The 27,640-nt window shown below is 38.2% G+C and overlaps 1 protein-coding gene across 6 annotated transcripts in view; it reads right to left on the bottom strand.

Moving 5' to 3' along the window:
* The window catches only part of TTC7B (tetratricopeptide repeat domain 7B), a 137,127-nt gene that overhangs the window by 83,583 nt on the left and 25,904 nt on the right, over positions 1–27,640 (bottom strand). For all 6 annotated transcript variants that reach the window (XR_014490910.1, XM_083350211.1, XM_083350207.1 and 3 more), the window contains exons 6-11: positions 20,202–20,280; positions 18,864–19,036; positions 15,872–15,935; positions 9,806–9,943; positions 3,571–3,654; positions 979–1,083 (exon numbers count right to left, since the gene is read on the bottom strand). Coding sequence is in view for 5 of the 6 variants with exons in the window: in XM_083350211.1 (XP_083206337.1) it covers positions 979–1,083; positions 3,571–3,654; positions 9,806–9,943; positions 15,872–15,935; positions 18,864–19,036; positions 20,202–20,280 (643 nt within the window). In the remaining variant the exon portion in view is untranslated. The remainder of the gene's footprint in view (positions 1–978; positions 1,084–3,570; positions 3,655–9,805; positions 9,944–15,871; positions 15,936–18,863; positions 19,037–20,201; positions 20,281–27,640) is intronic.

The following is a 27,640-nucleotide window of genomic DNA, read 5'->3' as shown; positions in this document are numbered from 1 at the left end:
ATTAAAGCTGATTATAATTTTTTGTTTTAATATTTTACTGATATTTGTTTCAGTCTCTTTCTATTTGTTTATTGCTTTTTGACTATTTTTAAAATTTCCAGAAATGCTTACATGAGATGGGCAGTTATACAAATCAAACAAGCTGGACATGACACCCAGTATTAATTAGTTATCTTGAAATGCAGATATATCCTTGCAAATATCTTTCCAAGGTTTACAAGATCATACATGCAGTGACAGGACATTTCAATATCCACAAGAGATTAAATTAAAATCATTCCAGGATCTATAGAGATCTTTAATCAGATGCTATAGTGGTATGGATCCCAGAACTACAAATATTCTAAAATTTCAATGAATTGATAGACTTTTTGTTTGAAATAAAAAAAACATTAATCCTATCCCCCATTAAAAGAGATAATTAATTTTGGTACGCCAATCAAGGCATGACAGTACAGATAACTATAATCAACTGACTAAACAGAGGAACTAAAATGTTACCTTTAAATCTAAGGTAACATATCAGATTAAAATAATCAATTCCAGGTTTTCTTTTCATAGCTAAGTTACTCACTTTCTGTTATTACACATATCTGAGAACAAATATGTATTCCAAAGATGCAGCATTTATAAACCAGGTTAGAACTCTTTATGAAGTATAATTACAAAACCTCATGGAAGTGTGAACCATAATATTAATCATGTTTGAAACTGAGCCATAGAGTTCTGAACATAGAAACAGGTATCAAAATGGTCTGGAGTCTTAAGCTTTAAAACTTTTGTTAGAAAGCATATTCTTTTCAGCCACACATGGTTTTGAAGATATAATACACTGACCAGCAAAAATATTTACTAAAACTAATGTATTTAGTAGAAGAATGCAGAATTTAAAAGAACAAAAAAACAAAGTAGGATATATACATACATCCTTAAATACTTAATTCTTCATTTTTCAGATGGCTAACAAAAAAAACTTACCCAATGAAGGGTTCCCATACATAATTTAGCAGCAAGAAGTGGAATTGTAGGATCATCTGGCTTTAACCGAATACATTCTTTTAAGACCTTCACAGCTCGAGCAGACTATATAAAAGGGTGTTAGAAAATAAGACAGTTAGAGGTAACAAAATCTGCTATTTCAATTTGCTAGTTTAAACCATTCCAAGATATAATGAAAAAAAAGAATGCATTTTATTCAAGAAGGAATTGGTTTGATTTTGATTTATGTCCAGCAGCTACTTATCAGATTTTTAGATAAAGCAACATGGGGTAGCATATAAAAATGCCAAGAGTTTAGGCTGATTCTAATGAAAATTTAAAAAAAATGTTTGGAAAGCAAATGAAAAAGAGTAAATAAGGATTATCCTGTACAGTAAAAAATAAAAATGATAAAATGATTTAGCATGGAACTGAAGGAATTCTGGTAGGAGGAATTTAGAAATGTATAGATATGGCAAAGAGTAGAAATGACATGAATGCTGTAATTGTTAGCGTTAATGAAAGCTGATGAAAAGCAAGTTATAAATGATGTGACAAGAGTGAAACATTTTAAGGAAGCAATTGTAGATGGTGTAATGCAGACATGTCAAACTCGCGACGTCACGTGACATATTGGAGCTTTCTCTCCATTGCCGGCAATGGGGTGGGTGCGGTTTCCTGGTGACGTGTCCGGCCTGCGGGCCGGCAGTTTCACACCCCTGGCGTAACGTGAGAAACAGTAAAGTACAGATGTGATTAATGTGAGCATAAGTATGGGAACTGTATTTGTGTCTGATAACTGAAAAGAAAAATTGTTCCCTTATAGCACCTCTCCAAGCCGCCGCCGTCCCGTCCGGAGACCTGCCGCGTTCGTCAAACATGGATGAATGCGGCAGCTGTGCAAACGGGATGGCGGCGGTTTGGAGAGTGCGTGCGCACCTCTCCCAAGCCGCCGCCGTCCGGAGACCTGCCAACGGACGGCGGCGGCTTGGGAGAGGTGCGCACGCACTCACCAAACCGCCGCCATCTCGTTTGCACAGCTGCCGCATTCATCCATGTTTGATGAACGCGGCAGGTCTCCAGACGGCGGCGGCTTGGGAGAGGTGCACGCGCACTCTCCAAACCGCCGCCATTCCGTTTGCACAGCTGCCGTGTTCGTCCATGTTTGACGAACGCGGCAGGTCTCTGAACGGGACGGCGCGCAGCTCTCCAAAGGGGAGACCCATCGCCGCGCAGGTGCCTCCCATTTTGTGCATGCGCAAAATGTTTTTTGCACATGCGCGTGAGTGGACGCACGTGCGCGCACTTTTTGCGGCTCCCACTTTTTTGTTTGTGTGATGGAACCGGTTCTGAGTGGCTCTTTTCCTTTTTCCGGTTGCCGACCACTGCCTTATACCAAGGAAAGAGAGCAAGAGTTGCAAAATTGGAGGAGAATGCGTTTAGTATGGTGTTTGACAAAATTCTAAATGAAAGGGCTTGAGAGATAAAAATATACAAAATTTCTGATGTGCAGGGAAGCTTCTGGATAGGCAAAGAGAAGGAAGACCTTTGCTCTTCATTAGGCCACTGAGATACATATGAATATGAAAAAGTATATTATGTTCATTTAGAAAAAAGCTTATAACACATTTGAATTATGCACTATTTTACATAAATATGAAGATTGCTATTGAATAAGGACAGTATGTCAGACAATAAAGCATGTATACAAATAAATATAATGTTTAAGAAATGCCCCAGCATTGAGGAAGGCATAAGACGATGATGTCTGATATCTTCTTGATTTTTAATGCTGGATTAAGCTGACAACCCAAATGATCTGCAGTGAATGTTAAGAGTATATGATGCAATGATGAGTATATATCTAAACACTATATACAGATCAAGAAGTTTGTTTCTGAGAAGAGAAATGGAATGAATGGTTGCAATTTATAAATACGGGGCAAAAAATTGCAGTGAGTGATGTCTTGGTATATAGAATGTTTATTAAACACGGAGAAATGAATGGAGAATGTCTTACAATGGTCAGAAGTGCTTCACAGATTAAATGTAAAAATTTAAAGTTCCCTTTCTGAGCCATTGGTCATAATTTTAGGACTATCTGTATTTAGAAGCAATGAAACACAATATAAGAGTCATCGTGGCACAGTGGTTGGAATGCAGCACTGCAGGCTAACTCACGGCTCACTGCCAGGAGTTCAATCCTGAGCGGCTCAAGGTTGACTCAGCCTTCCATCCTTCCAAGGTCAGTAAAATGAGGACCCAGATTGTTGGGGGCAATAGGCTGACTCTGTAAACTGCTTAGAGAGGGCTGTAAAGCACTATGAAAAGGTATATGAGTCTAAGTACTGTTGCTATTTCAAAGAAGGAGAAAAAGAAACCCAAAGAAATGTGTGTTATATCTATTTTTCTACTCTAACCAGTAGATGTTTACAGTTTGTTGGCTCAAAGGATAAACAGAGATACAGCTGCCTTTCGGTACACAGTTATGAAAATGAAAGCTTATATAACACAAAGAGTGTATGCAGGATTATAGCCTACTTTGTTGCCATTAGCAGCCAATAATAAAACAAAATTTGCAAAGAAGCTTACTTTTCCAGCTGCCATTAAGGAAAGTGCAAACTGATACCAAAGATGGAATTCTTCAAAGGCAAATTTCATAGCCCGTTCCAAACACTGCAATAAAATTGAGAATACAGATCATTAATAGTATACATTATTTAAACTAACATTACTGATTCTTTCTACACTGACTATATTAGCTGGTAATTTCACATACTGGCAAACAAAACAATGCTTGCAAGGCACTGTACTTTTGTTACAGAATATAAATATCATGCCAGGGTACATGAATTTTGATCACATGGCCACAGGGATGCTGCAACAGTCGTAAGTGTCAAAAATGATCATGCAAATGACTGAAGACTTTGCTGTTGTTGTTGTTGTTGTTGTTGTTGTATGCAAGTAAGAATGAAAGCCTGCATTATTTTATTGTGAGTGTAATGTAAGCAGAATAGAAAAGCAGGGGCATATACTATAAAACTTATCTTTTGTCTTTAGGAAGTTTGTTCAGCCTTTTGACAAACTCCATTTTCTCTGTCCCTGTCTTTCTCTCAACTCATAGAATACTATTTATGTTACTCCATAGTGGAATTTCATGCTGAAATTAACTAAACTTCTGAATCAACAGCAAACAGGGAGGCAATATATAAACCTATTCTATGGAACCTATAAGACAGTTAACATAAAGGAAATATTCATGAAATACATATAAAAAAGAGTTTCAACACAAGTGTCAGGTCACAAAGGTAAGAAAGTGAGAAATGAGGTCATCTTCTAAAGATATTTTTTGTACAAAACAAAGCAGGGAATGATAACAAATACAATGATTCCCTAACAAGCACCTCAAACATTTTGATTGGATAGCATTTTTAAATTCAATGCTAGTTGACTTCTCCAAATTCCTGACAAATGCATGTGCTAGTCCACATTTGGCAGCAACTATTTTATGGTAACATATTGTGAGCCACCCATAGTTAGTTGGAGCCAGGCAGTGCCTAAATTTAATTAAATAAGCATCTAAATTCTATTTCTGTATTCAATTATCTGTCTTTCAGTAGGAAAGTAATTTACCATACAAATTCAATGGATTATTTTTAGAATTCATACATAAATTAAATTTCATCATGAAAGAAATGAAGGAAAGAGAACTTGGAAGAGCAAGGAGGCTCTTTCAAAGAAAGAGAAGCCATGAAAAATAGAAAGAATAGGAAGCAGAGAAGCATGACTCAGCTATCCAGGAAAAAAGTTATGAAGCAAAAATGACTACTACAGTTATATTTTTCATTTCCTTTTCAAAACTAATTCCGATGAATATGCATAATGCTTACTTCCAGGGTAGGCACAGAATTTAGTTTCCAGTTGGTAGCAGTAAAAGCAACAAAGAATTGATAGTTCTTAAAGAGAAATATATTTACCACATAGAGGCCCCATTACCCTTTCTAAAGACTTCTGACTGGAAGCATATTTCTCACAGTCCACATTTAAAACATTATGAACGCATGTAAAATAAGAGCCCCATCTAGAATGGTTGGATTGGTGTATTCCAGAAGAAAAATGCTGGGAATACTGGAATATTCTGTGACCAGCACACAGAATTTCAGTGTCCACAGTATGTATACTGTGTACAGTATTACTATTTTATAAAATTTAAAATTTTACTTTTATGTTTATGTTTATGTTTATGTTTTATTTAATTTATATACCGCCCTTCTCCCTGGGGACTCAGGGCGGTTCACAGGGCATATAAATAAAAATACAATACAATACAAAAGTTAAAACCAAGATTAAATCAGTGCCCAATTAAAAAACAATAATACAATCTAAAATGACAATTTAAAACCCAGCTCCCCATCAGGCCAGACCGGCCAATTCAAACAAATGGGTCTTCAGACCACGACGGAAAGTTCGGAGGTCCGATGCCGTCCGGAGCTCCACCGGCAGTTGGTTCCACAAAGCCGGGCCACCCACAGAGAAGGCTCTCCCCCTGGGGGCCGCCAGTCGGCATTCCCTGACCGGAGGCACCCTGAGGAGGCCCTCTCTGTGGGAACGCACAGGGCGGAGGGGAGTTGAAGCCGGCAGCAGGTGGTCCCCGAGGTATTTCTACATTTCTTAAGGCAATTGTGCAGTTACTAACTCTGAAATAAACCTCATTACATTCAGGATTTCCAGCTTTTATAAAACTGCTCTCACAACAATATTTTTTTTAAAAGACGGGGTTCTTTATTAGGCAAACAGCACCAAGTTCTGCTCTTATATAAGAAAAACAAGAAAAAAAACCTTCCCCCTAAAGAATTGGCTCCATGATTGCTTTTGAATCAAAGATACAAAAACAAGGGCACAGCATAAATATTAGTTTGTGGATACCATGGTTGTGAATCATAGCTTACCCAACAAACCCAGATTACAGAATCCATTTTATCTATTATTTTACTGTTACGCTTGAGATTTTTTTTTATCACTGAATTCTACTTTTTGCTTACTCTAGTTAGGAACAGAAGGAATACAGCTCAGTCAATTTATAGGAAGAGACTGGTCAGGTAACTAATCAAAAAGTTCTGATTGTATTACACGTAATCCTCAACCTATGACCCATTACTTAGTAACTATTCAATGGTATGATGGAGGACCCCTCAAAAGCTACTTACGACCTAGGTCCAAAGTTACAATGTCCAGGCGCCCCCTTGGTCACATGGCTGCATTTTGGGCACTTGGCAACCAGCCTTCATTTACAGCCCTTGGCAGTGTCCTGCAGTCATATGATCACAATTTATGAGCTTTTTACGACTTTGGTTGCCAGGGGAAAAAAAAACCTATAGTGAATAATGGATTTGCTTAATAAGTGCAGTGTTTGCTTTATGACTGCTGCAAAACAGATTATAAAATCGGGTCTGGTCATATGATGACCCGATTTACAACAGTCACAATTTATGACTATAATTGCCAAACTCAATTACAATTGTACATCGAGGCTTACCTGTATATTGTCTAAAAAATTCAAGATTACATCCACCTTTTAGTTTTCACATTGTATGTCAGTTTCAGCTTTTCACCACTTTTAACCAAAAAGATATAGTATGAATAGTACATAGCTATATAAGCAGAACTAATCTTCCAGCTTGTGATGGTGAAGAGAAACTTCAGTACATGAACACAACTGAGTCCAATTTTGTTCCATTTTACCTTTCCTGCATAGTTAAGTGAATCACAACAGTTGTTAAGTTAGTAATGTGGTTGTTAAGTGAATCTGGCTTCCCTATTGACTTTGTCAGAACGTTGCAAAAGGTGATCACATGATACTGGAATATTGCAACCTTCATAAATACATGCCAGTTGCCAAGCATCTGAATTTTGATCACATGACCACAGGGATGCTGCAACAGTCGTAAGTGTCAAAAATGATCATGCCACTTTTTTCACTAAATGAATGCTTGTAAGTTGAGGGCTACATGTACAGATATAACAGGGAATACTACTATGCTTTGGAAATGATGGGTTGGCCTTCTGGGACCCTTTGAGTAGAGATCCATAAACTCCTCACAATTTCTACTTTATCTCCCCACATTCTGGGTGAAAGCCTATTTGAGGCTGCATCAACCACTCTTCCCCAGATAATTCCCCCCCCCCAAAAAATGAAGAAGTATTTATGTGCCCACATCCTTTTTCAGATATTCTGATTTGGGAGTAAGTATAGTGGCAAACCTCTATCCCACTTTTCTTCCTTTCTTTAAATGAACCTCATAAGTCATACCTGTGCTAAATTTAACATCCTTTGAGAATGAGAGTGATGATTCAGTAAGAAAGCAAATCTTTATTATGTACATCAACATTAAGAAATTAGATGACAATTCAAAGCTGAAAGGAAAAAAAAGGGAAATGTGGGGAAAATGAGACATTTATCTAAAGAGCTATATCTCATTTAGCAACACACAAACACAAACACAAACACACACACACACACACACACACACACACACACACACACAGAGAGAATGAGAGAATCTATTCCAAACAGTTTAGACTTGCAAATCAGATTTATGTTTTCCTTTAACTCTTTGAGAAGAGATTTTACTGTATTCAATCATTCAAGCATGTTAATAAAAGCATGGTTTTATGATTCTTTTATGTTTTACTGTTGTCCTTGTGAGATTCTCAGCATCATTGTAAAAAGTCTTTAAAATAAAATAAATAAAATACTACTTTTCCAGTGACAACCCTTTAGCTATGTATGACATAAATTACATTCAATCCTTTGCATTCATATCATACTAAGTTCTATCAGATTATGTTTCTTTTATATCCATCAATATCAGTGAACATCTAGCTGAACAACAGATAATCTGTTAAATGGTATACTGAATGGATGGTTTCTTTTTTATTTATTATTCAACAGGAATATTGCTTAAGTCCAGAATGGGCACATTTAAAATTTTAAAACCATGATATGAGCACCACACAAAAATCTATTTATCAAATTTCTATGGTTGCCCACCTTATAAGAAGCAACTCTGCGCATCATATAGCAATCAAATCAAATAAAAATATAAAAAACCATTAATAAAAATATAAAACAATCATATTAAAATACTATTGAAAATTAAAATATGTACAAACTACATGGTGCAGAAAGAGTAACTGTATCAGCCACGATAATGGAATCATCTTAGAATGATAACCAGTTTCCAGGGATTCCAAACCGGACGACATAATCAGGTTTTCAGGGATTTCCAGAACATTAACAGAAATGGAGCTTACCTGACTTCAGGCAGGAAAATATTTCATAAGGTGGGTGCCATGACAGAGAAGGCCTACCTCCTGGGACCCACCAAATGTAGGTCCCCAGCAGATGGTACCCATAACATGTCTTCTCTCCAGGATGTGTGTGTATGATATAATCAGAGAGAAGTGGTCCCTTAGATAACCTGGCCCTATGCCATAAAGGGCTTTAAAGGTTAAAACCAGCACCTTGAATTGGACCCAGAATCAAATTAGCAGCCAGCTCTTAGAACAGAGATGTGACAAATACTGTTTTGGGATTACACATAATTCCCCACACTGCTACATTCTGCATTAGTTGAAGTTTCTGGATACTTTTCAAGGGCAGTCCCATGTAGAACACATTACAGTAGTCCAATTTAGGGGTGACTATGTCATGAGTGACTGACTATGAGTGAAGGCTCCAGACCTAGAAATGAGTAGGCAGAGTACAACACACAGCTGTGCAAAGGTCCTTCTAGCCATAACTGCTACCTTTTTTTCAAGCAGGATCTGCAAGTCTAGGAGGACCCCCACATTGTGCACCAAGTCTGTCTGGGGTAGAGCAATCCTGTCCAGCACCAAAGATGGCATAGTCCTAGAACCAGTAATTCCCAACACTCAAAGTCACTCAGTCTAGCCAGTGTTATTCTGAAGCCTGTTGTTCCTCATCTAGACCCTCACAGATACCAGGATAAGATGTTCACCACATCAGTTAATTCACCAGGGTCAGCGATATATCCATTTAGCAATGGATGAGCTCACTCAGCTGTTAAATAGGAAAAGAGGGAGCACTGAATACTGCAGCATCCCACATAGTAGGGGCCAACTTCTCTTCCCCAATCACCTCAACTGGAATCAACACTGGAGAAACGAGGTGAACATCCTCAATCCCATGAGTCAATCCAAAAGGATACCATGACGGATGGTCTTTAAAGCTGCCAAGAGATTAAGTAGGATAAGGTTGGATGCACAATTCTCATCATGCCAATTACCAGGGTTTCCATAGTGGGCCTGAGTCTGACCAAGTGAAATATCCATTTATTAGTAGACAAAGTAAAACGGTTGTTCTTCATCAGCCATTCTGGCTTTCCAAAATGTTCTCTACCAGCTCAATTTACTTTTGGGTTTTTTAGATAGGGAAATACACATCCACACAAAGCCCTGGCTGGCATCTGTCCACCACATTATTTTTCCCAGCCTGTGAGAAAACCACAGCCACTACTATAGATTATGCTAGAGACAAGTGACTGGACAGTCACTTGTCTGAAAATGATATAGGGTCTCCTGCTTGAGCAGGGGGTTGAACTAGAGGACTTCCAAGGTCCCTTCCAACTCTATTCTGATTGATTGGTTCCTATACATGCTTTGAATTTTTAAAAAAATATTTCAAAAGAATAAAATAAAAACAGGGGGCAAGGTAGCTGACAGACATAAAGGAAGAGCTTCCAGTTATATGTGTATACAAGCCATGCAGCATGCATCAAGGTCCAGGCCTTATTTTACAGCTTACCTCCGAGAGCATTTCATATTGACCTCGTCTTCCCAAGGCAATAGTAAGCAAATCGTACACTACAGATGCACTTTGCAAACTGATGATACGATCGTTTTTGTGTTCTGGTATTCTGCTCAATACAGCATCACGGTTAGCCTGAAAAACCATGCCAAACATAAGAGAAGATATGATCAGCATATAGGTGGTCCTTGTTTAATAACCACTCATTCAGCAACTGTTCAAACCTACTATGGTGCTGACAGAGTGGTAATTACAACCGAACATCATGTTTATAACATTGTAATATCCCACAGTCACAAGACTGTGATTTGCAACCTTCTCTGCCAGCTTCCCACAAGCGAAGTCAAAAGGGAATCTGACAGGAAGTCAGATATTCCAACCACACGAGGATCTTGCTTAATGGCCTATGTCACGGGTTGGCAACCTGCGGCTCTGGAGCCACATGCGGCTCTTTCAGCCTTCTCCTGCGGCTCCCAGTCGTCCTCCACAATTTGCAGAGAGAGAGAGAGAGAGACAGAGAGGCACTTGTGCTTCCCTTCTCTCTCTCTCTCTCTGTCTCTCTCTGTCTCTGTCTCTGTCTCTCTCTCTCTCTCTCTCTCTCTCTCTCTCTGTGTGTGTGTGTGTGTGTGTGTGTGTGTGTGTAAAAAAGAGAGTGGCCTCACGCTGTTCTCCAAGAAGCTGACAAGCTTATTGGGCGGGGCTCCTGCCTTTGCTGCATCTCCACAGGAAGCAGTAGAAAGCAGGGAAGGAGAGCCAGCCCAATAAGAATATGTGCCAGCTTGTCTGAGAACAGCGTGAAGCTAGCTTGCCAGGTGAGCAGAAGATCGAAGAGAGGGAGAGAGAGAGGAAGGGAGGGAGAGAAAGAAAGAGAACTCATGCACGGCATCCTCTATTTCTTTTTAATTAAACTCTTCAATCAAGCTTCCCCGCTTGCGTGCATGAGCGTGTGCGCACACGGGCGTGGGTTTTGCAGCTCCCAGTGTTTTTTTTCCTCTGGGAAATGGGTCCAAGTGGCTCTTTGAGTGTTTAAGGTTGCCGACCCCTGGCCTATGTGATCTGTGCTTAGCTACAGCAACTGGAACTGTTGTTGGTAAGCAGCGCAGTCATCTGGTTTTTCAACCTGTGATTGCATTGCTTCACAACATAATTGCCAATTAGTGTTGTTAAATAAGGTAACAACCTGCCACAACCCACAAAAAACTATAAAGGAAAAAGAAGCATTATCTTCTGAGTACTGTCAGAAATGGGATAGCTTACGCAGAAATGGAGACTCATTTCTTAAAAACTGCTGCATCATGCTTATTAATTTAAGTGAAAACTATCTAAAAATGGAAGGATGCTCAAAAGCATCTTTTCACCGTAAGAATCTTTAGTTATGTATTTTATTATATTCTTATTCTGCACAATGATTCTGAATGAATTATAAATACCAAAAGAGAAACATGTAAGATAATAGAAGCATAACAGTAATTTGCATGGGGAAAAATACGTACAGTTGAAACTGCTATTTCAAACTACCACAAGCATTTAACTACTCTTTAAACTAAGGTACAAAATATATCTGGGAGCGCTGAAGAAAATAATATGATTAGCAGACAAGTATCTTTGAGGACGGTATTCCATAAGAAGAGATTATTGCTAAATAGGTTCTTTCCAGATTTATTTATCAGGAGGATACTGGTTCAGTAGGTAAACAAATGCTCCAAGGAGGTATAAATCAGATGAAAATTTCCTTAGTTCTGCTTATGCCTCTACAAGGACAATACCAACAATTTTAATTGGGCCCTAAAATCTAGGGGAAACCAGCCCAATTAGCATTACAATGTTACCACTTTATGTATTAGTCAGTCCTCTGTCATTAATTTTATTTAATATTTTGGGAAAAGTTCAATTTCCACCGCCTCAAGTCTTAATATCCTGCCTCACTAAGGTGCAGGGGAGGGGGTTGTTCTTGAGAGGAATGAATGAAGCAGACAGCCTTTTAATATGAGTTTATGTACTAACCACTGATGGAGAAAAGAAAGTTGAGGAGTTTAATGGGCAAATTCGAACTTAAGTCAACACAACATGCAAACAAGATGTGCTGCTTGTTGTTGCAGACTGGAATGCCAACTTTAGAAATACTATGGAGAAAAATGTGGTTGGTCTTTATAATTTAAGAAACAGAAATGAAACAGAAGAACAACTTATCAATTTCTGTCTATCTTCATAATTTACATTCTCTTTGAAGAAATAAATTGACCTTTATATAAATGGGCATCACTAAATGGAGCCCCACAGAAATCAAATTGACTATATTATTGGTACAAGAAAGTGAACAAGCTCAGTTATGACAGTAGAGATAAGGCCATGGGCTGACTGCGTTGTTGTTGTTAGCTGCGAAGTCGTGTCCGACCCATCGCGACCCTATGGACAACATTCCTCCAGGCCTTCCTGTCCTCTACCATCTTCTGGAGTCCATTTCAGCTCACGCCTACTGCTTCAGTGACTCCATCCAGCCACCTCATTCTCTGTCGTCCCCTTCTTCTATTGCCCTCGATCTTTCCCAGCATTAGGCTCTTCTCCAGTGAGTCCTTCCTTCTCATTAGGTGGCCAAAGTATTTGAGTTTTAGCTTCAGGATCTGGCCTTCTAAAGAGCAGTCAGGATTGATCTCCTCTAGGACTGACCGGTTTGATCGCCTTGCAGTCCAAGGGACTCGCAGGAGTCTTCTCCAGCACCATAGTTCAAAGGCCTCAATTCTTTGGCGCTCAGCCTTTCTTATGGTCCAACTTTCACTGCCATACATTGCAACTGGGAAGACCATAGCCTTGACTATACGCACTTTTGTTGACAGGGTGATGTCTCTGCTTTTTAGTGTGCTGTGTAGATTTGCCATGGCTTTCCTCCCCAGGAGCAAGCGTCTTTTAATTTCTTGGCTACAGTCCCCATCTGCAGTGATCTTGGAGCCCAGGAAAATAAAATCTGTCACTACTTCCATTTCTTCCCCATCTATTTGCCAGGAATTGAGAGGGCCAGATGCCATGATCTTGGTTTTCTTAATGTTAAGTTTCAACCCAACTTTTGCACTCTCCTTCTTCACCCGCAACAAGAGGCTCTTTAGTTCTTCTTCACTTTCTGCCATTAGAGTGGTATCATCTGCGTATCTTAGGTTGTTGATATTTCTTCCGGCAATCTTAATTCCAACTTTTGATTCATCTAGCCCTGCCTTTCTCATGGTGTGCTCTGCATATAAGTTAAATAGGCAGGGCGACAGTATACAGCCTTGCCGGACTCCTTTCCCAATTTTGAACCAATCAGTGGTTCCGTGTCCAGTTCTAACTGTTGCTTCTTGACCCGCATATAGGTTTCTCAAGAGACAAATAAGATGGTCTGGTACTCCCATCTCTTTAAGAACTTGCCACAGTTTGTTATGATCCACACAATCAAAGGCTTTAGCATAGTCAATGAAGCAGAAGTAGATGTTTTTCTGGAACTCCCTAGCTTTCTCCATGATCCAGCGTATGTTGGCAATTTGATCTCTAGTTCCTCTGCCTGTTCAAAATCCTTCTGGTAGTTCTCGATCCACATACTGCTGAAGTCTACCTTGTAGGATTTTAAGCATGACTTTACTAGCATGAGAAATGAGTGCAATGGTGCGATAGTTTGAACATTCTTTGGCACTGCCTTTCTTTGGAATTGGAATGTAAACTGATCTTTTCCAATCCTGTGGCCACTGTTGAGTTTTCCAAATTTGCTGGCAAATTGAGTGTAGCACTTTTACTGCACTGTCTTTTAAGATTTTGAATAGCTCAGCTGGAATACTGTCACCTCCACTAGCTTTGTTGTTGCTCAGCTTTTCTAAGGCCCACTTCACTTCACATTCTAGGATGTCTGGCTCGAGGTCAGTGACCACCTCATTGTGATTATCAGGGACGTTAAGCTCATTCTTGTATAGTTCTTCTGTGTAATTTTGCCACCTCTTCTTAATCTCTTCTGCCTCTGTTAGGTCCCTGCCATTTTGGTCCTTTATCATGCCCATTTTTGCATTAAACGTTCCCTTCATCTCTCCAATTTTCTTGAAAAGATCTCTGGTCCTCCCTATTCTATTGTTTTCTTCTATTTCTTTGCACTGTTCATTTAAGAAGGCATTCTTATCTCTTCTAGCTATTCTCTGGAATTCTGCATTCAATTGGGCATATCTATGTTTTTCTCCCTTGTAGAACAGATCATAAAGTGATCATGTGCAAATTCCAAATCAAGAAGCCAACAAATCGAAGATGTTAAGGATTAATGTGAAAATAGATTGCCAAAGAGTAAGAAATGGAAGAAAGCAAACCAGGCATCAGAACAAACAGAAGACAACCAAAGACAAGAAAGACAAAGTTCTTGGGAAGGAACTTAACAAAGAATTTCTGAGAGTTGTTAAAAGAACGAAGATACAGAATTATGGTATCAGTAAAGGCATTGAAGATGGAAAGAAACATAGAGAAACAAGGAAAGTCTTCCAAAAGATCTCTAAACTCAGCAGGCAGTTCCAACATCAAATTGCCAATGGTCAGATTGTAAGAGGATCAAGGAAAATTAAACAAAGAAGGAATATACTGAATTTTGTACAATAGAGATGTCAATTGATTTATCAATTTCTGGCATTCCAAAAAGTTCTTCTTACCTAACATTATCTTCAAACACCCAAAATGACAACTCTATAAATGGACATTCCCAAATGAAGGGCCTAGAAATCAAATTGACTATATTATTGCTAAAGGATTGAACAGCTCAGTTTTAACATCAAAAACACGTGTAGGTTAAAACTGTGGAACAGGACACTGGAATTGGAATGCAAATTTCAGTTCCAATTGCTGTTGAATGTCAACAATTACTTATATTTAAGCCTGGTACTCATAATTCATAATTACAATCAATCTGTCTTAGCAGTTGCTATTCCAGTGTAGAAAATGTCTGAAAGTGGAGGTAGCAATGTCATTTTCAAATCTTCCTTGACAAAACAGATCAACTTTCTGATTCCACTTGTGCTCTGGTCTACGTCTTTGTATTCAATTCTGACTTTCTTGTGTTAGCACCAAAAGGCTGATCTTTTTCTTACCCAACCCTACTGTCTCCTTATAACAAGACCGCAGAGAAATAAAAAATAAAAAAGATTCCTACATCACTGGCTTTTCTCCTAGTCCAATTTCATTTTGGAGCAGATAAGATTACCAGGTTTGACATCCAAACTACTTCTGATAGTTTAACATGCCAGGAATGATTTGCCACTGAAACCAAAGACCTGAATATAGGCAGAGATTAAAAAAACCAGTATATCTATCACATGAGAGGGAAGGGAAAAGGTTTGGGAAGTATTATTGCGAAAACCTGCTGGAGAAAAAAAAGGTAAAATCTTAGAATAATCCTGCGTTTACCTGCAACACTTGTTTTGAAGTCTTGATGGCCAGGTCTCTTCCTTGTGGTGACATGACTACATTTTGGGTGCTCATCAACTGGCCTCCTGCAATCATGTGACCGTGTTTTAAAATGTTTTTGCCAAAAACTGGAATCTGTTTCTGGTTTTCGGCAAAACCAATCCATAGTTGATCGTTGGTTTGCTTAATGACTGCAGCGTTTGCTTAACAACCACCACAATAAAGGTCACAAAATTGGGTCAATCACATGGTTGACTCTTTTTTATGACTTGTCACAACTTATGACCATGACAGACAGGCTCCATTAAAGTCATAGTTTGAGGATTACATGTATAGGTATGGAAGGTGCAAGTGGTGCAGATAATTGGTTGAGATCACACGTGTGCCTACAAGAACATTTATACACACATATATATCCACACAAGCATAAATACTAAAAGAAATGTGGAGACAGCACATGGAATAAGTGAACCCAGAATGGATTGTACCATAAGTTGTTTTCTTGCTTCGAATCCAAATACTGCACACGTGGCAACCTACCTATGCAGACACACACATAACTTTTGCTCTTGTTACAGCAAGTTATAGTTTGTGAACTATCAAACAGTAAAATGCAAAAGAAATAATATAAACAGTGCTCTTTTATAAAGAAACATGACTCACCATGGATTCACTGATTAGTAGCAGCAACAAAGCTTCTTCAGTATTCTCTTGAGGACAAAAAATGCTGTTAAAAATTGAGCATTCATTGTATTACAGTCAACCAAAATTCATTTACAGGTAATAGTTTACAGTTGAGTCACATCTGCATATTCATGATGATCCAACTTGATATTTTGTTTTTTGTAAAAGCAACTCAAATTATGGAAATGAAGCTATTTTTGAAACATGTGTTTCAAAGTGTAACAATTTTCAAATAGCTCAAACAAATATGCTACTTTGGCAACTAAAACTATAACTACTCCTATTTAAAATGCTAATGTCACTGCCTTCATATTTTCATAATATTTAAGTATTCATAAATAGAGCTACTCAGTGGACTGAAGAGTATTTTTTAAATAACTTTCTTTATTTTAATCAGAGCAACTTGCATTTTTTTTGTGTTTTTAACCTTCTGAAACAACATTAAACCTGACCAAATTATAATTAACCACTCTGCATTTTTTTCATTATTTATAATATTTGAAACTCAAGACCATTCAATATGGACCTTTCATTCAATATGAAACCCAAGACCATTCAATATGGAATGTGGGAGGCAGGCATCAGTCCATGATGTCCTCTGACAACGGATACATTTTCAAGAAATATCTATAAAGAAATCAAGGAGCTCTGAACTGATTATATAGTGTCCAACGTATTAAGTGATCAGAGAAAACCTGACAAAATGTCAGCTCCTTAATAGCAACCTATCAGCTCTTCAGGACAGACCAGGTTAGGAAAGAGACTTCGCAAGACTACTGAAATTGAGGGCTGAGGGAAAATGACTGGCCTTTGACTGCTGTTAAATTTGAACCTAGATATCTCCAGTCCTAGCTGAACATTTTAAAATGACACCTTAACCAGTTCTCTATACTGGCAACACATTCCACAGGAATATTTTAGAGAATGCATAATTCAGAATATTAAGAAATTTGATAAAAAAAGTTTATTTACCTGATGAAAACATAAGGAAGTGAGTAACAAGCATACTGAAATAAAATCTGCTCATCTATAGCAAAAGCTTAGAATTTTTCCTAATAAACATTTGCATTTTAAATCCTCTATTCAACCTGATTTGCTTTATACTTAAGAGATGAACAAAATATTTAAGCTTTGAATTCTAATCCTATTTAAAATTCAAAACAATTGTTTTAAGTTCACAATAAACAGTTTTGAACTTGTAAGCTGGTTGTATTTGATGCTTCGTATAACTTACAAATAAATACAGGTAATCTCCGAGTTACAAACCTTCACTTAATGCTCGTTCAAAGTTACATGATGAGCACTCCCTAGTGCTTACGAGCAAGTCCCGTAATTACTAATGCTGCTGCACCGCATTCACCCTTACATGTGACTGCAGTGGCACTGCAACATTCACTCTGGTTATTCCCTCCCTCCCTCCCCACTCCTGCCCAGGTCTCCCTAGACACCAGGCGTTCACTATTCACCCTGCAACGATCGAGATCCTTCACTTTCTTGGCTGCTCCAGGCCTTCTTTGTGTTCGCAGAGAATAGAAGCCTAAAATAACGCAAGATCACACGAGATCAGTGGGGCGAGATCTCATGCTACTGATCTCACGTGATCTCATGGTACTTTAGGCCTCTGTTCTCTGCAACAGAGAATGGAACCGAAGCTAGGGGACGCTTCCACGTGCCTCTGGAGGCTGGATCTGGGCTCTGGAGGCCTTTCCCAGGCTGCTGCTGCCTGATCTAAGACCGGGAGACACTTCTGCGGACCACCGGATGCCTGATCTGGGCATTGGAGGCCTTTTCCGTGTGGCGGCTGCCCAGATCTAAGGCCGGGGAATGCTTCCATGCCCCCCCATGGCCCAAACCGGGCTCTGGAGGCCTTTTCCAGGCTGCTGCTGCCCAGATCTGAAGCTGGGGGACGCTTATGTAGCCCTCCAGCAGCCCATTTCCAGGCAGCAGTGGCCTGGAAAAGGCTTCCGGTGTCCAGATTAGGCTGTGGGAGAGCTGAAGCATCCCCTGGCCTCAGATCCAGGTGGCAGTAGCCTGGAAAAGGCCTCCGATGTCTGGATCAGGCATCCACTGGGCTGAGGAAGCATCCCCCAGCCTCAGATTCAGGCAGCAGAGATTTGAAAAGGTCTCTGGAGCCCCGATTGGGGGGACCGCGGAAGCATCCCGCCTCAGATCCGGACGGCAGCAGGAATCAAGGTAGAGAGGAAACGGATCTTTTCAAGGTGAGTACAGAGTGGCAGGAAGGGTGGGGGAAGAATGAGGTATCTTAGTGGGTCGGGGAGGCCTTGGGGGCCTGTTCCATCACTAAGCCCTCCATGGCCTTCTCCACCCTGAGATACCTCATGTTCACTTAAGGAGCCGTGTGCGTCTTAACAAGCAAGGGAGTGATCTCATTTGAGGTACGAGATTCACTCTGTGAGTTTTTGAATTACGAGTGGAATGGGCAGGCTCCATTACACTCGTTAACTCGAGAACTGCCTGACATGAAGCCATACACAGTTCCTGCAACATCTCTGTTAACATGGCTAGGATAAAGGCAACCCTCAGCAACTTCACATATCATTAATATGTTTTAATCTTCCAGAAAAAAAGGAAAAGACCCTTATAGTGAGAGCCTTTGAAAACTGCACTGCTGACCCAAACACAATAACAATTGAAAATTATCGCTTATAAATCTGCTTTGTTAAGTAGCCAAATGAGTTTTAATGCTATTTTCCAGCATAGGAAGCATACTTTAAGAACAGATGCATCTGTTCTTTGTCCATTCACGTTTCATTTTTTACCTATTTTTAATTCTGTTTTCCATTTCTACTTTTCTCCACAGTAACTTATCCTGTGCTCTCTCCTTTCACCTTTTCTACTTGCCCTGCGCACACACAGTAATACGGTTAAGGGACTGTGCCCATACACTGTGTTAATCTTATTTAAATAGCACAAATCGTATCAACTTATTATATTCCTTTTAAAAACATACTTTTCTCCTGAATATACTCGTGGTCTTCTGCTAAGAGCATAACTTTTAATGTTTGTAGCTTTCCAGAGTGGATCGTTTAAAGGGGACTGTTGAGGAGGGTCATCCAGAGGGTGCCAGTAACTCTGTTCACACATGCCTCGTAGCAAAATTTCAGCTAACTGCCTTGCTATTGTCTGTTAGGAAGAAAAAAGAAATCACCAGTGTTTAGAATGAACAAAAGCAGGATGCAGATCTTGTGTGTAACAGGAAACAAGGTACTGCCTGAAGATGTACTATATAATTTTATTCAATGAGTAGTATACAAATAGGGTGAATGTAGAATATAATGTCCAGAATAAAACACAGCCTAAAGAACAAACTCACCAATGTAATCTTTAAAAGTTTCAAAGAGCAATTAATTATATCATATGCACAAACAATTCATTCTTCAATTTCTTATTTTTATGCAGCCAAAAAATTACCATCTATATATTAGAGAATATCAATAGGCTGGCGGAAAACTATTACGTTTGCCGGATTTTTTTTAAAGAACTTTGCCAAGTTAGTGAAGGCGACCAAAAAGAGATCTGAATAATAATAATAATAATAATAATAATAATAATAATAATAATAATAATAATAATAATAATAATTTTAAAAAAGCCAGTGGGGAGAAAGAGAAATAATTTGAAATCAAGTATTTTATATTGCAATGGCTCTAATCTTCATCAAAATTCTAACACCTTTTTTATATCAGGCCATACCATGTTTACTACATAGGAGAAGGGATTGGTTTGTCTTCTAAAAAAATATAACTTTATATATCTGGCTTGTTTAATGAATTAGAATTAGTTTTCAAAGTATGAGTACATAAATGGTAACAAAGGGAAGCCGATCAGGAACTATGTGAAAATATATTGAAAATTATTCTAACTGACTGTGTTACAATTAGAAATGTATTAATTTGATTAATTTGACTATGCTATCGTAACTAAGGGAATTGGAGAGGGAATTCTTGCTGATGTAACTTGACCTATCTACAAATGACTTTGTTATTTATCACTGTTTACTTTTAACTACCCAACCACCGTATTGCTTCATAAATAACTGGATCTAAAACTAAAAAATCAATAAATACTGATCCAACTTTACCAAATATGTTTATTTAATTTTTTTTGCATAACTTTATATTACTACTTATTGTAATTAATACAATATTTATGCTGTAATATTTTAATATCCAATTATATCAATAATCGCTGCATTAAAATGAACAGTTACACATAAATCTATGCATTCTTATTCTTAATTGAATTTTACTTTATTCAGGCACTAATTTACCATAGCTATAAAACTTACCATGCGTAGATTCTGTGTAGTTCTTGTTTCAACAGCTCTTAGAATCTCTCTAAATCTTCCAACTCCTCTTGTCAAATTCCTGTATATGTACATAGAATTATAATATATATATAATAAAAAATAGAAAACTATTCCCAGCAAATAAACATTGCATCCGTTCTTATTAATTTCATAAGTACAATATGAAGTTGAAGTTCATTTAAAATATTTCACACCTTATCCTCTTTTTACAAGAATGAAACAACTTCAAATCTGTAATATGGATTGGACCCAGGATAAAATTCCATTCATAGCATCATGCAAATGTAAGTTAATTGAAAAATATCCCCTCTCCGGGAAAAAAAGGGGGAGGGGAGAGAAAGAGGAAGTAAGGGATCTTTTTAAACAAAAAACCATGAAGTTAAAAGTCATAAAATGCAGTAAAAACTGGAAGGCGTAATCCATGAATTTATATTTGTAATGAAATGTTTTTTTATAAATTCAACGGTAGAGGTAAAGGGATGAGCAGAAGGACTCATATCATTTAATTAAGTTTATTTTAGCGAGAAATAATTTTTTGCTATTCCTTCCTCTAAAGATAATAATATTCCCAGTACTGGTAGTAGACGAATCAAATGAGCTTAAGAAATGTATGTTCCAATTTGCATATCAATAACCATTTTCTATAGGGACGCGGTGGCTCAGTGGCTTAGAACGCTGAGCTTGTCGATCAGAAGTTCGGCAGTTTGGTGGGTCGAATCCCGAGTGCTGTGTAACAGAGTGAGAGCCAACCTAGCAGTTCGAAAGCACGTAAAAATGCAAGTACAAAAATAGGGACCACTACAGTGGGAAGGTAACAGCATTTCGTGTGCCTTTGGCGTCTAGTCATGCTGGCCACATGACCACGGAGACGTCCTCGGACAAGCGCTGGCTCTTCGACTTTGAAACGGAGATGAGCACCGGCCCCTAGAGTTGGAAACGACTAGCATGCATGTGCGGGGGAACCTTTATCTTTACAATTTAACCATTTTCTAAACTTAAATGAGCCTGCAAAGCAGTAGTGTAACAAATAATAATAAACATAATAATCGCCTCACTTTAATTAGTGGAGTCTAGGAACAAGAAGATGCAAGCAACAGATCATGCATAGAAGCTGCAATAAGAAAATTTCTAACGTTTTTCTTCCAACTTGACAGAATATGATGTCTATTTTCCAGAAGTCCAAAAATTTCAACATGATGCATAAAGGAGAAATGTTTGTATTTGTATATACTAATTCACAAGTAATAATTTTTCTCATCATTTTTTCTTAACACCGGTAAATACCTAGGATTTAACAATATTAAGCCATTATTTATTGTAATGTATTATTTTGTATGATATTACACTTATTATAATGTAGTTGATTTCAAACTGAGGACTAGCATCCTACCAGTGCTAGAATTCAGGAAGTGCTATCACATAGTATCAAGCTGTAAACAAAACTCAATGATCATCTGCCTTTTTTATCCTCTAATTACTCATGGGTTGTTTTCTGTTCAAGTTTCTGATTGAGAACTTTTTGACAAACGAAGCATTTTCAGTTATTTAGGCAACCCTTAGTGCTGTTTTTGGAAAGTTTTCAGGACTTGCTACTTAAACCTATGAAATTTTGTTTACTAAATTTTTACCCCACCATTACTACTTTACAAGTAACTCAAAGTGGCAAATATACATAATTGTTGTTGTTGTTACAGTAGCTGTGAAGTCGTGTCCGACCCATCGCGACCCTATGGACAACGTTCCTCCAGGCCTTCCTGTCCTCTACCAACTTCTGGGACTCGCAGGAGTCTTCTCCAGCACCACAGTTCAAAGGCTTCAATTCTTGGGCGCTCAGCCTTTCTTATGGTCCAACTTTCACTGCCATTGCAAAAAAATATGCATAATTAATGCATATTTTAATCCCACAATAACAACCCTGTGAAGTGCATTAGGCTGAAGGAAAGTGACGAGCTCAGTCACCCAGCTGGCTTTCATCCCTAAGGCAGGACTAGAACTGGCTAGGGAATTCTGGAAGTGGAAATCCACACATCTCCAAGTTGTCAAGCTCCAGAAACACTGTATGTGTTAGATAATTGATTCTGGCTGAGAGAAAATGAAGCTCAGCAAGTGCTTCCTGAAATGCATTTTCTCAGAGAAAATGGAACATTGACCCAGTCCTTAAAATTATACAGTGGGAAAGCTGACAAAAGGACTGTAACTATGTTTTTATTTTTTACTCTAGTGCTAAACGAAGTGGAATAAAATACATTTAGTTCCTCTGTAATGCCCTCTCCCCAACAAAATGATTTCAAATACTCTATAATAATTTAGACACTTCTGAAATAATTTTCAGTATTACATTATTCAGGTTGCATAAAGAAACTTGGAATAATTAACTTCCCATTTTCCAACAGAGCATACAACAACTTAAAAAACTGAAAATATTATGCTCCTAAAGCAAAAGTGCGTATAGTCAAGGCTATGGTCTTCCCAGTTGCAATGTATGGCAGTGAAAGCTGGACCATAAGAAAGGCTGAGCGCCAAAGAATTGAGGCCTTTGAACTATGGTGCTGGAGAAGACTCCTGCGAGTCCCTTGGACTGCAAGGCGATCAAACGGGTCAGTCCTAGAGGAGATCAACCCTGACTGCTCTTTAGAAGGCCAGATCCTGAAGCTAAAACTCAAATACTTTGGCCATCTAATGAGAAGGAAGGACTCACTGGAGAAGAGCCTAATGCTGGGAAAGATTGAGGGCAATAGAAGAAGGGGACGACAGAGAATGAGGTGGCTGGATGGAGTCACTGAAGCAGTAGGCGTGAGCTTAAATGGACTCCAGAAGATGGTAGAGGACAGGAAGGCCTGGAGGAACATTGTCCATAGGGTCGCGATGGGTCGGACACGACTTTGCAACTAACAACAACAAAAGCAGAGGTAGGCAACCTCGGCTCTTTTATGACTCATGGACTTCAACTCACAGAATTCCTGAGCCAGGCTGGCTCAGGAATTCTGGGAGTTGAAGTCCATGAGTCATAAAAGAGCCGAGGTTGCCTACCCGTCCTAAAGTGTCTATACGATTATAAAATAAAGTCCCTATTTTATCGCAGCCTAACTATATGCATACTCATTAGAGAAGCGTACAATGTGTAAAGCAAGATTCATTAGAATTGATTTTAACTTAAAAAGATGAAATTTTTAAAGAAATGTTTAGAGTCTTAAAATAAATATAAAAGTTTTCCCCTTTAAGGTCAAAGAACTTGAAATAGTAGAGATTTTTGTTAATATCAATGAAGATGTTTAGAAAGATTAATGAGTGTAAATAGAAATATATATTATTTCCCACAACAGAAGAAAAATGGATTTAGTTAAGATGGTGATGCAAACTGCTCTAGGCAGAGATTTGATTTGGTCTTGTTTCTATAGGAATTTCTGTTTTTTATGCCTGAAATAGAAAAAAAATGAAATTTAGAATTTAGTTTGAAGATTTAATAATTGTGCAGTTATTGAAATGGCTTGTAATAATTATAGGTACTGTAAAAATTTGAGGTCGTTGAACTATTATTATTTCATTACGTTGGAAAGAATTAGAAGTCAACATCTTTTTTTCCTCTCCTCTTTTTTAATCCTGCACTTCCCCCTGATTTTTTATTTTCATTGTATTTTATGCTATAATAAACCTTAGTAAAACTTTCTTTAAAAAAACATTTTTAAGCTGCTTTACTCCAAAAATGACTCTGGGTAGTTTCACAAAAAACAAAAACAAAACACAGCATAAAAATGTACAAGCACCTTGAGTGAAACAATTTTAAAAAATCTCTCCCATTACCCTCAACCAAGTCAGCTAGGACACCAAAGGCAAGAGAAGGCAGAGGACACCAAAGGCAAGAGAAGAATGTTTAAAGCTCATTTGAAGGTGGCAAAAGGGAAGGCAGAAGATATCCCAGGAGAATGCTGTTCAAGAAAGCAGGTGCTGCAATAGAATAAAATCCCCCTAGAAACATTGCTTAAATGACAGGACCTGATTATATAGAATGGGAGACAGATGATCTCTTAGGTAACTGCATCAGGTAAAATGTTATAGGTATTAACCAGCATGTTCTAAGGATGCTTCTGATCTGCAATTCGCACTTTACCTGCGCACGTGCATAATATATTCAGCTTTCCAAAATGATCAGTATTTGTCTCTACTGATCACACTGAATGGAGTGGACAATTTATGATGAGCACATTTACACCACTCTTCTGAGATTATAGCCCATCATCTATACCATTGATGGCGAACCTTTTAGAGATGAAGTGCCCAACCGCAACCCAAACCCCACTTATTTATCGCAAAGTGCCAGGGCCACATCAGCATTGTGGTGCCCTCGGGGAGGGGCAGGGAGGTGCCTCTGCATGCCGCCTCTGGCACACAAAAACCGGGGGCGCAAAAATGGGCCACCGTGCTGCAAGGCACAAAAATGGCTGCTGCGGGGTGCAGATACAAGGCGCTGCACCACGCAAGAACACGGCAGGGCTAGTATCATGCAGGCCCTAGCCCCACCCCAGTTGCAGCACGTGCGTGCTCACAGCCCCGTGCATGCATGCACGCATGTAAAATGCTTCCCTCCCTTTTTTTCCAGTCCACCAATTGACAATGGTTGGTGACCTCTGCTCTACTACCTCTACTCAAGCTTGCTAGTCAGTCGCTTTGCCTCCTTTGTGCTGGACGGGGCTCCTGCTCCGGGCGGCAGTGTTGGCCTGATGGACCTGCTGCTGGCGACAGTGGTGTGTGTGCCAACAGAGAGGGCTCTGAGTGCCGCGTCTGGCACGCGTGCCATAGGTTTGCCACCAATGATCTATACAGTCCTAAGTGCCACAAACTGTCCTTGAAGTATGTATTTGCCTGAAATTATTCTACTTAAAGTAATGGGAAAACACTTTTTCAATTATCCTTTGATAATCCACATTCCAGACAAACTGAAAAGTCTATATTCTCAACTAATTTAAAGCTAGCATTCTAGTAAAATATAACTCTGCAGATGACAGGCAAAAATAAAGATTGAAAATATTAATCATGCCAACATTTAGAACTCATTTAAACACTAAACCTTTTAAAGAAGCTAAATGAAAACCCACAAAAGTGGTAAAAGGATTGGGGGCAATACTATAGCAAAATTATAAAATGTATAACCTACATAAATAAAATAAAGTAAAATAAAACAATAAAAGCAATCAAAGTGAAGAACTGGCTTCCAAAATTTAAAACAAAATTAACTTGAAAAACAATCTGACACAACTGTATTTGTTAGTCTACAAATGCCTAGACTTTTTTTTAAATCAGAGCTGATTTATTAGTCTTAAGTTTTACCTTTTTATTTTGTGCAGTATCATAATTACCATTTAGAGGGGGACTGGTTCGCAATAGTTAATTGTAATTATAGGCCTTTTTTCCAGTTTACCGAAAAGATATTGTACTGCAAAGTTTCAATGAATTAACTAGCAAAAATTTTGTTTGAAGAAACATTAATAGCAATACTGAATAATAGTTTATATTAACTGGACAACACAATCCAACTTATAGTAAGTTTGCTCAGTAAATAACAATGTACTTACACTTAGCATTGTTAATTCTATTCTCTCTCTGTCTCTCTCTTTCTCAGTTAATTACCAAAACAGGGAGGGCACAATTGAGTATCACAGTACTTGAAAATCATGTTGAAAGTAGACAATTAAATAATCTACTTATTGTGCTTTTACCAAATAATTTGGGGGGAAATAATTGTGTAAGCAATCTGATACTTTTCAAGTCTAAGAAAACCCACCCATTTAATACTTTAAAAGAACACCCTGCATACACCATATTTTTGGCTGAGTGCTCTTGAAAAATGTTCTTTTATATATTGCATTCTAGAATACTATTTCCAATCTCTAGCTACATGGCTTCATCAATGTCCAATCCTGACCCATGTGCCCTCTTCTTGTGCGCTATCAGACAAACAAAGGTCCCCAAAATGAGCCAGTGTTACAGGGGTACAATCAGGGGAGTGACTGAGAGATAACCGTGGGCATCTGCAAGTGGTACCAGCATTCAGCAACATGTTTCAAATGGTTAAATCAAGTCAGCACATATAGAAGAAAAAGAAAATACAGTAAACCCTCGATTTTATAGGTTACCTGGTAGGATGGATGTTGGCTGGAGTTGAATGTCCATTAAATTTGATTTCTTTTTTATACCACAAATGTGTGTACATGAGAAAACTTACCTTACTGGTGGTTGTTTGCTGCGGGTGTGCTCGGTTTCAGTGACAATATAGGACGACTGACTGATTTCAAGAAAGTGTCCAATTTAAACTGAGTCTTGGAAGTTACTGCTTCTGTGTGAGTATCTTCCTAAAAGCATGGAAGTGGGGGTAATAAGGCTGGACTTCGTGATCAGATAAGGAATCAATAAAAGTTATTACATTGGAGAGGTGGGATCTTTTTTCTTCTTGACTCCCTTTGCAGCTCTCATTGATTAAATAAAGCAATTACCAAATATTTACAAAAAGCTTACAGAATCTTATAAAAACAGTATCCCAAACATTAGCACATATGAAAGAAATGAATGTCTAATATCATGAAGCATAATGCTTGTTTGCACATACACAGAAGCAGCAACCATTGACTTGATCAGGGAAGGGTTTGAATTCAGATTTTGTCCGCTACATATGAAATCTACTAAATGAAAATCTGTAAAATCGAGGGTTTACTGTAGTTCTAAAAGTGCCAAAAATCAACTGAAAACTCTTAGTAGCATTAAACTGTAAATGGTGTTTAGTTAGTCCTAATTATAAGTCACTGAAATAAAGTCCATTTGTGCTTTTTTAAAAGTTCATATTATTCTTGTAAAGTAGCAGCTATCTATATTTTTAATTAGTATAAATCCTGTTTATAACTTTCTTAAACTCATAATGTTAAAGTTTTAAATGCTGTTATTGGAAGGTAAGATTCTGCTATTATTTTGTATGTCCACTTACAGCTGCCTTGGGTCAAAGGTTTTTATTTGCCAGGGGAGGGGGAGGTAAGGTAATAAGACATTGCTTGTTTATTTATTTATTCACAAATATTTCAATATGACGTAATTCCCACAAATCTGGCTGGTTTACAATAACAATTGTATTACTATTATATTACTACATTTAATTTTACAATAATTAAAATATAATAATTAAAATATCATAAACATATAAATCAACACAATATACTATATCAAAATAATGTTGTATCGCTACTGCTAAGCTTGTAAGCCGCCCTGAGTCTTCGGAGAAGGGCGGGATATAAATGGAATTAAAAAAAAATGGCAGCCCGGTCAAAAAAAATACACACATCAATAAGAATCAGCTTGATCAACAATAAAGTTTACTCTAATGAACTCTCAAACAATGGGGGGGGGGGGGAGAAGGATAAGCAAACTATACAGGA

The sequence above is a fragment of the Vipera ursinii genome (genome assembly GCF_947247035.1).
Source record: "Vipera ursinii genome assembly, chromosome: 1".
In the NCBI taxonomy this organism is placed as follows: Eukaryota; Metazoa; Chordata; class Lepidosauria; order Squamata; family Viperidae; genus Vipera; species Vipera ursinii.
Note: the sequence above shows the minus strand (reverse complement) of the source record. Positions and strands in the feature narration are given on the sequence as shown.